This window comes from Centruroides sculpturatus, unplaced genomic scaffold, assembly GCF_000671375.1.
Source record: "Centruroides sculpturatus isolate CEXI.00-Female unplaced genomic scaffold, Cexi_2.0 scaffold458, whole genome shotgun sequence".
NCBI classification, from domain to species: Eukaryota; Metazoa; Arthropoda; class Arachnida; order Scorpiones; family Buthidae; genus Centruroides; species Centruroides sculpturatus.
Genome location: NW_019384732.1, coordinates 229713 through 242180, shown reverse-complemented (window position 1 = coordinate 242180; position 12468 = coordinate 229713). Strand labels below are relative to the sequence as shown.

Here is a 12468-nt window from a genome sequence, read left to right as displayed (position 1 = left end):
TACTTTTTTATAAGATTAGTTTCTTAGGAATAAGAAAAAAAATATCTTTGATAAAAACTTACAATAGGGTAGATTTTTGTATTGTTAAAAAAAGCATACACCAAAAGTTGTAACAATTTTGTGATCTTTTGTAATAATTAAGTAAAGAAAATTATATTAATAAATAAAAGTTAATTATACTAAAGAAGGGTTCCATTTAGCATTTATGCACTTTTAAACTGCACATTGTTCAAACTTGCTCTCTAAAGGCAAATTTTGTTTGGGGGCTGCGCAGCCCCCATGATACCAGTTATGATTAAAAAATTTACGATTCCAGTTAAGGGTTAAGTATTTTAGCTTTAAAGTTTTCTAACTATTGAGGTTTGGTTGCATACACTATTGTTTTCACATGTCCCCATAAAAAATATCTAATGGAGTCAAGTCTGGTGAATGTGGAGGCCAGGAAAATGGTCCACCTCTTCCAATCCATTACTAAATAATTTTACTTAAAACTAGGTACATTAAACTTTCTAATACTTTTTACAGATTTTTTTTCTATCATAAATATTAATGAAGTTATAAATTTTTTAAATTCCACATGGACTTTATGGATACCCTAAACCAGGGGTGGCCAAAACTTGGCGCATTGGACGATTACAAGTGGCGCTTCAGTCGGTTCCGAGCAACATTGCCAGGTTTGGCTTCATTGCATACGCAGTTCGGTGCAATCGACCTGTTGACCTTTTTTTTGTTTTTTTTGCTTGTACATTACATGATGCATTCGTGTTCATGTACACCACTGATGTCATATAGAACTGTTTTATGTGGGTAGCTACACTACAACCGCATTTTTCATTGCTTGTTCTGTGGCAAATCTGAATTTTCTTCTTATAAATTGAAATACCTAATTAAGGGGTAACCGAAATTTTTCTCCGCCCCGGGCTGCTAACACTCACGGTACGCCACTGCGCATCTGGACTCGTCTATCAAAAAATTGGCGCATGGTATGCAAAAGGTTGGCCACCCCTGCCCTAAACAATGCAAATGGTAATGATATTATAAAACAGCAACTGCACATTGGGTTGTGTAAAAATAAATAAGACCTACTTGAACCTTTAACCGGTATAGAAATTAATCTTTCCAATACGAATGTTTTCTTAACCCCTTCTGGGCTCTTCTTCAGGTATAGCTGGATCGAACATCAAATGAAAAAATTTGAATAAATCTGAACGCTGCTGAGTTTGAGTCGCACGGTTCGTTCATCTATTTTGTCACGTGATATGTTTGAAAGTATTCGAAGATAACGATAAATGTCCATATTTTTTTACTAAGTTTTACCATGTTTAGCAGTTTCCTGACTGGAACAAAAGGTACTGAAATACTGAAAACACCACCAAATACAAATTAACCAATACAGTTTGCTTTTATATTTCTGAAACATTTCTGATTTAAAGTTCTCGGCTATCCGACGCCATCCCAATACAATATTTACTTTCGACGATGCCCTTCATCGTCGAAAGTAAATATTGTATAATATACTAAATATAATAAAGGGAAATACCCCTTTGTTTATAGTGAAGGTTAACTATGTCAATCAGGCCACATCTGCCATCTTTATGTGGAAGGGTTAATCTTTCTGTGGCGGATTTAGGATGATGTTGTTTATGCTTAGTAAGTGTTGTTCTTGTTTTCGTTTGGAGTTGCTCGAGATCTGTGTGAGTCCAATGTATAACTCCAAAAGAGTATGTTATTATTATTATTATTATTATTAATTTATTAATTAATGAAAAGAGTGCTCTGTATATGTAGCTATATTTCATTTGCTTAATTACATCAGTTATATGGTATTTGGCATAGTGTACAAAAATATGTAAATTTCATTGTGGATTTTTTGTGTTTTTTTTAAACATGATCATGGTAAGTTCAGGCAAAAGAAAAGTTGTTTGATAAGTTCATAATTGAAAGTTAAAATCAGTAATTGTGTATTCCTAAATCATTTAATGATAGTTTGCTTTGAAAACCATGTATTAAATCAATTATTTTAAATACGAGGGTTGATCAAAAACTAAGGTTACAAGGCTGATATTCCTGGAGTTTCATTTGTTATAGAGAAATGAGAAGTGTGTGGTAATTCCAATACATGTGGTTGGCAACTGTGCAGAGTTTCAGCCACCCGTTACCTACAGTGCTAGTTGTAGGTAAACACAAATGATGACTTGTTTGGAAAACTGGTCTTGTGAAGAAATACGCTCAGTTATTCGATTTCTGTGGGCAAAACATGTAACTGCGGCTGAAATTCACCAGCAGCTGGTAGAGGTTTACAGAGAGACTGTAATGTCTTGTCAGCATGTCGCAGAATGGTGTCAGAAGTTTGCAGCTGGTAGAGAAAACATCATCAACGAGGATTGCAGTGGCCAATCCAGCACAGCATCAACAGATGTCAACATAGCTTGCGTGGAGGAGCTGATTCAGGACAACAGGAGGATCACATTACAGCATATGACGGTAGAATTGGGAATGTCGTTTAGAAGTATTTGTCACATTGTTCATGATATTCTACAGTACCAGAAAGTTTGTGCCCGATGGGTTCCACAAAATCTGTCCAACTAACACAGGGAGAAGTGCATGGGGGAAAATCTGCAACTTTTGCTATGGTTCTCCATGGAAGGGAACAGTTTTCTTCACTGCATTGTCACAGGGGACGAAACATGGATCCAACAATACACCCCAGCAGTAGGCAGTTGTCAATGGAGTGGAAACACACCTCCTCTCCAAAGACAAAGAAGTTTAAGGTGACGCCAACTGCCGGGAAGGTGATGGCCACAGTGTTCTGGAACAGTGCAGGTGTCATACTCATGGAGTTTTTGGAAAGAGGGCACAGAGTGACCATTGACCTATACTGCGAGACCTTGACATGATTGTGCAAAGCAAACAGGAGGAAACAGCCAGGACTTTTCACTGAAGATGTCATCTTCCTTCATGACAACACACAACCTCATATAGCCCAGAAGACCACCATGCTGTTGAAGCAGTTTCTCTGAGACATCATCGACCACCCTCCCTACAGCCCAGACCTCACTCCAAGAAACTTTCACCTGTTTCTTCACTTGAAGGAGAACTTAGCAGGACAACGATTCGCTTCAGATGAGGAAGTGAAACACTTTGCGACAACTTGGCTGAACACAGCAAGGACAGGATTTTTACCAGGAGGGAATTTTCAAACTCATCACACAAAGTGACAAATGCCTAAATCAATATGGAAACTATGTTGAAAAATAACCTAATGTATGTACTATCAGGCTGTAGACTATTGGTTGTATGAAATAAAATGTACACTTTTCACTGCAGACTTTGTAACCGTAGTTTTTGATCATCCCCAGTAAATAAATTAAAATAAAATTTATATAATATTATGAATATTACTTTAATCACTATATATAATATAAAAATATTTTTATTGAATAGATTCCATCAACTGAACTAAATATAAAATCCATTCCTCTACCTGCAAAATTATATTTGAAAAAATTAGAGCAGTCTGAAACAGAATATAGAATATGGTCTAATGCAGAAATTCCCAAGAATACAATCTTTGGACCATATAAATGTAACGTTGTTTATAATCCAGATAGAGTGCAATCTAATGGATTTTGTTTACAGGTAAATTATTAATTATATTATTTATTTTAATTTATTGATAAGTTAATAAAAAATATTTAAATTGTTGAATTGAATTTATTATCTTTTATTATTTAATAAATTATTGGTATGTGGGGGTGGAAATCTTTAATCTTAATTAGACTTTTCTTATTTTATGTAAAATAAATAAATAAATACAAACACTAAAACTGCTTGACAGGTCATTATGACTAGTTTTATTTTCCTTTGTGCTATAGTTTTAACATGCTGTTTCTATAAATGTGATATACTTTTTTATATTTATACATTTTTGTCATTTATATGTATTGATAATTTTGCATTGGTCCCAAAACATTTCTATTCCTTTCAGTGTTGAAGGTTATTGGCTAATGTGTATGAATTTCAACATAGAGGAAATTTATATTTTGTAGTATTTTGTAACAACATAGTGTAGTATACCATATCATTCAAGGACATTTCAGTCTTGAATAGGCAAAAGTTACTTTGGAATTTATTATTGTTCATCAGGTACATGAATTATGTTTGACCACTGACTACTGTAGGACTACTGTCTGACCAGCATTTTACATGTATCAACCCTTTTAAGAAAAATTTGTGTGTGTGTGTACATTATTTTTTAATAATTTTTTTATATTTGAAAAATTTTGAAAACAATAGTGAAAATATTTTCAAGAATTTTTAATGATTGCATTTACTTTATAACTAAATAATAATAAAATCTTATATATGCATGTACAATATGTGTGTATAGTTTGCTCATTGACCCTTTTCAAACTTTCATTGACCCCTAAGAGGTCAATGGAAATTTGAAATGGAGTTGATGAGCAAATTACATTGATCAGGCATCAGAATTATTAAATTAAAAATAATATGTGCAAGGAAAAAAGTAACTGTTTTATTTTATGTCTTTATTATAAAAAATAAATATTTTAACATTTGTTAAAAGTTGTTATGCTGTGATTTATCAAACACTGTCAGTTCTGTCATTTTGTGGTGCATTTTGGCATAAATTTAAATGGCACATCTTTTCAGTTATACAGCATTTTAATCTGATCCCTTGAGATTGTACAGTGGAGCACTGTTTTGTTTTCTATGTTTTGATATTGTGAAACATTAATAGTTTTAGTTATAATGCTATTCAGATCAGCAACAGCTAATGTTTTAGATAAAAGAAGATGTCATTTCATTTGAAGAGAAGGAACTATAGTATTTCCAAGAATAATAATAGAGCAGTACACATTCAAGATCAAACACATCTGCTGGATCTTGAATGTGTACAATGGCAGCATTGTAGCTAAGCAACGAAACTTCTTTAAAATATGATGTCATGTAATGCTTTTTGTTTTTTTATAATCTCAAATTTCTTGCATAAATGTAGACAATTTTAAATATATTACTACAGTTTAAACATATTTTATAATTTTCTACTATATATAAATTTTTTTAAAAACATTATATTTATGTTTTTCTTTATAATGAACAAGGAACTATTTTCTTTTCTATATATAGATTAATGAATATCAGTTCCATTATTATTCTGGGAAAGATTATAGCTAATGCTTTTTGAGGTATAGTGATTGAAATTTTGAACATGATAGTAACATTTCCTATCTGTTGATGATACTACTGTTCTTTTCAAAGTCTGAATGCATTCACATTTGGAAAGCAAGCTGCATTTATTATCTTACTTGTTACATGACATAAACACTAGTGTGATTCCAGAAGCTATGCACTCTCTATAATTTTAATTTAAAGGAATTAAAATTACAGCAGGTACTTAGCTTCTTGTTATCTATTTTATGTTATAGTACTGTATTTTGAAAAAACTGTATTATGTTTTAATTCCTTCATTCAAGCATATTACATAGATTCATTATGGCAAATTACATAGATTATATTATTATTGTTTATGATAGAAATATACAAACCTAAATGAGGATGTTTCAAAATTAATGGTTATAATCTATTTATAAAATTTGAATACAAATTAAACATGCATAATACATTAAATTATCTTAATATTACTATAAAAAAACATTAAAAAACTTTTGTAAGAGATATAATAATAATTACCAATCAATCATATAGAAGTTAGATGTCCAGACACTTTTGTCAATATATTTTCTGTGGAATCAATATGAATTTGTGTATGGAAAGAGTAATCAATATAAAATATTGTATGCTGCAATTAAAGATAAAAATGTATAATAAGAATTTTAATTTCAAATGTTGTTAAGTTATGTTATCATTATATTTTAACTAAATTTATTATAAATGATACAAAGCTTTTCTGTATGAAAACATTATTAGTTTTATAGAATATTTAAGAAAACTAGTCAAAATTACTGGCAACAGCAGTTTTAGTTAATGACATTAAATAATTATAAGCTATTTTTATGTATTTCTTTATATACTATTTTTACTTTAAAAATGTTAAAGTAAAATTAATTTATTAATTACAAATTTTTAAACTCATTAAGGTTTCTAAGAATGGATTAATTGATCATTACTTGGTTAGTGAGGATGAAACTTCTGCATATTGGCTAAGATATATTAGTTACACTTATTGTGAGGAAGAACAAAATTTATTGATATTACAACAAAAGGAGAGTATTTATTATATAACTTGTAAAACAATTCCTCCTGAATCAAAACTTTTACTTTATCGTGTACATAAATACACAAATCAATTTGAAATTGAAGAAGGAAATGCAAGTAAGTTAAAAATTAATAATTTATATAAATATTTAATTATCTAAATATATAAAATTACTTGTCCTGACTGACTGAGTGATTGACTGACTGACTGAGTGATTGATTCATCATTGCCCAGAGCAAACTGCTGAACCTAAAGAGGTGAAATTTTGTACACAGTTAGGGTACGTCGTGAAAATGCACACTAAGAAAAGATTTTACGAAATTCCCTCATGGGGAGAGAGAGAAAGGATTAAGGCTTAACTTGAAGAATGGCTTCTACTGTACTATTTTAGATATGATTTTTCGTTTTTAACTATGTTTAGTTTTCATTGAGTACTTAGGTGTATTAAATTGATAACATTTCAGACGTTGTTATAATTATTTTTATATTTTTTGATTTTTTAACCAACTGTTTGAACCGTTTTAAATTCGAATTTGTTATTGCATATTGGTTCGATTATAGAATGATTGTAAATGTTCCAGAAAATTGATCAAATTGAAAATAGTTTGTTTGATTCTCAGCAATTCTCATCATTCTCGGCGGTAGGTGTTATATAACAATTACTATGGTTGTTGAAATACTGAATATAAATGGGGTTTGCTTGCAAATCCCCCACAGACAAAGATGTGGGTAACAGCTAGTACTGTATATTTTTATGAGAAAAAATTTTTAGTCAATGCTAAATAGATTTTTTAATGTGAAAAACTGCTATAATAATTTTTAAATTCAACAGTAATCGTAATTCAAAAACACAATCATTAGTTTGAATAAATTTAATATCATTTATTATCCAGATAAAGTACAAGGTCTAATCAAATAAGTATCAACCTTTTTTTTTCTTTTTGTTGCAAGTATTTGCAGGCTGGGGAAGAGACTATGGTTTGTGAATTTTGATGAATTGATCCTACCCTGCAGTCACTATCAAGCAGTGTGATAGTTCCATGTTTATGCTGTAATTGTCACATTAGTGATTTGGTGGAACATGTTGGATCCTGATTCATGAAGATTATAATCAGAGAGGATACCTGGGTATGACCCTGAGACAAAGGCACAATCATCCCAGTGGAAAATGCCATGGTCTCTATGGCTAAAGACAGTACAACAATCATGCAACAATGTGAAGGTCATGTTGAGCATTTTTTTATCACCAGGGCTTAGTCTATCATAACTATACCCCTCATGGAAAAACTGTGACAAAGGAGTCATACCTTTTGTTTTATGTCACCTAACAGCATCTGAGATGCTGTTAGGTGACAGAGACCATAGCTCTGGCAGTCAGGTGACTGGTTTATTCATCACGACAATACTCCATCCCACAGATTGTATCTCATCTGGATATTTCTTGTAAAAGAGTATTGCACAGGTTCAGCAGCCTCCTTATTCCCTAGACATGGCTCCAGCTGATTTTTGGTTCTTTCCCAAACTCAAGATTCCACTGAAAGGAAAGAGATTTCAGGATGCAGAGGTGATCAAGACTAATGTGACAAAGTGCCTGATAGAGATCCTGATAATTGACTTTGAAAAATGCTTCCAGCAGTGAAGCATTTCTGGGAGAAGTGTGTAAACTGAGAAGGGATTTATTTGAAGGGAGTAGTGCCCTCCAAATAGATATGCAGGCTTTTTTTTCCCTAATCTCAGGTCAGATACTTTTTGATCAGACATTGTATAATGTAATCTGTTTGATATATGCTAACCATAGCAATATTGTTGGAGTGCTACAGCAAGTTAAATTATTATATTGAAGTAAAGGAAGTAAATGAAAAAGATGTTTGTAGGGTCTCATTTTTCCTAGGGAATTTTGTTCCTTTTATCCCCCTCTGTGCATTAAAAGCTGACAATATCTTAATAATTTTGGCTTGAACAAGCTGTCTTCAGATGAACTTCAAGAAAATAAGTTTTTAGAATAGTACAAGTTTACATTACATAAATTTCAAACTAAATAACATAAATATTGAATAAACATACTGTATAATGCTTCCCTACTATATCAATTGGATTATATATTTAATATTTTAAAAATAGTCACCACATGTAATATTGACTTTCCACTGTTATGTTGGTACAAATTTGCTATCTTTAAATATTATAGTACTTTTTGTAATTTATAAAATTTGGATGGTAAAATTTTATATTAATTAAAATTGAAGACAAATTTGAATTTTTTGTAATTATTTATATTTATTATTTTTGATTTCTATTTTTGATACATACAAGGCAGGTTCAATAGAAAACTGGTAAAGTGTTGGTGAAAGTCAGGATGGTGAGCCAGTAGCATTGTAATTTTGTTGATGTGTGAGAACATAAGACCATGGACTGATAAAATGGCAATGTATCTCTAGTAGTACAGGGAGGAAGATCAGTGTAGTGTTGTCTGATTTTTGACAAAAATCTATCCATTGGCATGTGCAGGTACAGTAAGGAGACAACTGGACAACTGCATAAGCTGCACTTAGATGTACAAATAGTATTTTAAAGTTCAAAAACAGCCACAGTTCTGTAGAAGATTCTCTGCAACTGGAACTGCAGTGAATGCTATAGAGAATTTTCCACAGAACTGTGGCAGAATTCACACAGGGAATACCTGGGTGTAACTCATACAGTTGTTTCCTTACTGTATCTACTTATGCCAATGAATATCAATTGATTTTTGTCAAAATCAGACAACTACACTGCTCTTCCTTTGTGCACTGCTAGAGAGGTGATGCCATTTTATTAGCCTGTTGTCTTATGTTCTCATGCATCAACAATATTACCAGTTGCCTGTACTGTTCCCTCTGACTTAAAGTTTTCTATCAAAATTACAATGCTATTGCTCACTTTCTCAACTTTTAATGGCACTTTTCTGGTTTTCTGTTGAATGTGCCTTGTATTATACATTTTAATAGTATTGTTTATTCAAATACATATAGTATTACAGTCCAGCAGACATTACAAAAGCTTATAAATTGAGACTTGTTGATAGATGTTCATAAACCAATGTATAATTTTTTTCATAATTTTGCTGTGTAAATTTCAAAAAAGGCTATTTATATTTTCTCATGACTTCAAATTTTTTTTCACAATCAGTGAAAAATAAAAATGTTATGTAACACACTATACTAGTGTTTTTGTGTTTATTTTATATATAAAGTAGTGCCTTGTTATATTGTGTACATCTGGAGACAAATGAAATGAACAATATATTAGATGATACAATATAACTGATGTATCTATCCATCTATTTTTGATTTCTGTGCTGATTTGCTTTTTTTGTGGGTTGTATTTTGTACAATGGTAGTTTTAAGGTTAATGATTGGAATATAGTAAAATTTCATTGCCAGTAATTCAATGGAAACTGATTTTTTAAAGTTATTGGTTAAAATGCTTTTATATTTGGAAGACCAAAAAAAAGCATAATGTAATCAGGGACTACTATGTATATTTCTGTTTACAATTATTATTATATATGAAATTGCAGTTAGAAACTAACATTAAAGTTGTTGTTTTTTTTTTTTAGATTTAAATTCAGAAGATCAATTAATTCATTATTCAGATGAATTTAGCAAATTTAAAGCTATGAACAATTTCAAAAATCTAAATCAAATAAAAATAGAGAGAAATATATTTGTAAATAATAAAGAAATTCCAGAAACAATACAAGTTAAATCATATAAGGAAATACTATCAAAAGGTAAACCTTTTAATTGTAATAGTTGTGGGAAAACATTTACACGTCTAAGTGCATTTGAAATACATTATAGAATTCATACTGGTGAAAGACCATATCAATGTAGTATATGTGAAAGAAGATTTACACAGAAACATCATCTTAAAGGACATATGTTGATCCATACTGGTGAAGGACCACATGCATGTGATATTTGTGGAAGAAAATTTATGCAAAAAAGTCATGTGAAAGTACATAAGTTAATTCATTCAGATGAAGCACCTTACATGTGTGATACTTGTGGGAAAAGGTTTACACGTAGTAGTCATTTACAACGGCATCAACAAACACATATGAGTGAAAAGCCATTTGCTTGTAACTTTTGTGATAAAAAGTTCAGTGAAAAAAGAGCATTAATGGATCACACTCAAGTACATACTGGAGAAAGACCTTATAGATGTGATATATGTTTTAAAACATTTGTGTGGAGAACTAATTTAAGAAGACACAAACAGAGTCATAAACAAGAAATGCTGTACAAATGTGAAATTTGTGATAAACAGTTTGCACAGAAACATAATCTTCATAAACATGCATTGATTCATACTGATAAAAAACCTCATGAATGTGAAATATGTAAAAAAAGATTCAGATGGACAAATGATCTTAAAAGACATAAAATAACCCATTCAGTAGAGAGATTCTTTTCATGTGGAAAATGCAGTAAAAAGTTTTCACAGAAACATAATCTTGAAAAGCATCTGGAAATGCATGTGAATGAAAAACCTGAATAAATATGGAAATAATTCCATATAAGAAACTTTAAATAAATTCATAATATTCAGATATTGAAAATAATTTATTTAATAGCTTATTTTGCATTCAGGTAAAAGATACTGAAAAATGTTTATTTCAAATCTTTGAAATTGTTGTAAAAGTATAGATTAATTCAATTGATGTAATTCTGTTTTACAATTAATATTATAAGAAAAATTTATATTTTTTATTACTATTTATATTAATAGTAACTAAATGTCATAAGACATGTTTCTGTTCTAAATTAATGAGGCTATTATCTTATATAATAGTAGAAATAATGTGTTTTCTGATGATAAATATTTATTTTATCTTATGTATTGCTTTTGCTCAATACTGAAACTGCATTCCTTAAGTATTAACATTATAAAAAATCATGAATAAAAAAGTATAATGAAATGTAAACAACAAAAATAAATCATATTTATTTTGTAGAATTACATTTATTATATTTACACAATCACCACTAAATTTTATTTTCTTTAATGAATTATTTATTTATAAAAACCTTTGAGTTTTAAGAATTTTAATTTATAAATCATTAAAACGATTCATTAAATAATTATAATATATGAACATGTTTTTGAATTAAAATTTATTTTTTAGTTAAAGTCGATAAGATTAAATTAGACAATTTTATTTTTCTAGCACTAACAGCTTTTACTTTCCCAGCTGTTATAAAGAGGGAACTTATGGCGATCTGGCAAAAAATTACCCTTTCCAGATTTTTGCTGTAAATAAAAGACAAATTATAACATATTTCAATGGGATATGTTCCAATGAAATATAAAAAGTTAACTTATTAGTTATTTAATGTATTGAACAACTGGATTTATATCATAATTTCTATTTGGTCAAACATAAGCCTTTCTGACTTTTTAAAATAATTTCCTTGTTTTGTGTTTCCTTTTCTGAGAACATAAGTCTACAATTTTATATTGACATGATGGCAAAGCAGATAAAGCTAGGTTCTCACTGTCATAAACCACTATGAATGAATGAAACAAATACTAATCGAAGCAAAATGTTGTTTATATTAATTCAATTTTTCAATTCAATTAAATTTTTATTAAGAACGTACAGATTACATACCTGACTCTGCTAGACACTGTCAGGTGTCAGTTACAAAGATAGAAAATGTGTTGTTTACATTATACTACATAATACAAACTTACTTAGAATATGAGTGGTTGAAAATGATAATATTTTGAATATGGGTATTCAAAATATTATTATGTATTATTATGTTGGGTTTAGTGGGTTATACTCGGTACACACCGGTGGTTGTATACTATGCTGGACCAGAGTCAAGGCATAGCAACCAAGAACTAAAATTAAATAAGTGTGTCTGTGTCTGTATTCAGGAATTTTTTAACAATATGGCATGTATTCAATATAGTGGCCTTCTGTAGTGTGATGTATGTATTTCTATTCAATTGTAATGCTCCCAGGCTTTTGTGTAGTGTGTGTGGTATCACACCTGTACAGGAGAGAACAACAGGTACAATAAGCGTCCTATCCATCCTCCACAGATGCCTTATTTCCTGGGCGAGTTCCGTGTACTTGCTAATTATTTCAGTGCATGTGTTTTGTACATTGTGAGTGTTTGGAATGGCTATGTCTATAATGTATGTGATTTTATTGTGTTTGTCAATGAGTGTGATGTCTG

The 12468-nt window shown here is 30.3% G+C and overlaps 1 protein-coding gene across 2 annotated transcripts in view; it reads left to right on the top strand.

Moving 5' to 3' along the window:
• Positions 1-11199, top strand: part of LOC111628224 (zinc finger protein 658-like) — a 28282-nt gene extending 17083 nt beyond the window's left edge. For both annotated transcript variants that reach the window (XM_023371964.1, XM_023371965.1), the window contains 3 exons: positions 3445-3639; positions 6120-6354; positions 9834-11199. In XM_023371964.1, the coding sequence (XP_023227732.1) occupies positions 3445-3639; positions 6120-6354; positions 9834-10777 (1374 nt within the window). In that variant the 3' untranslated portion in view covers positions 10778-11199. The remainder of the gene's footprint in view (positions 1-3444; positions 3640-6119; positions 6355-9833) is intronic.
• Positions 11200-12468: the final 1269 nt, after the last annotated feature.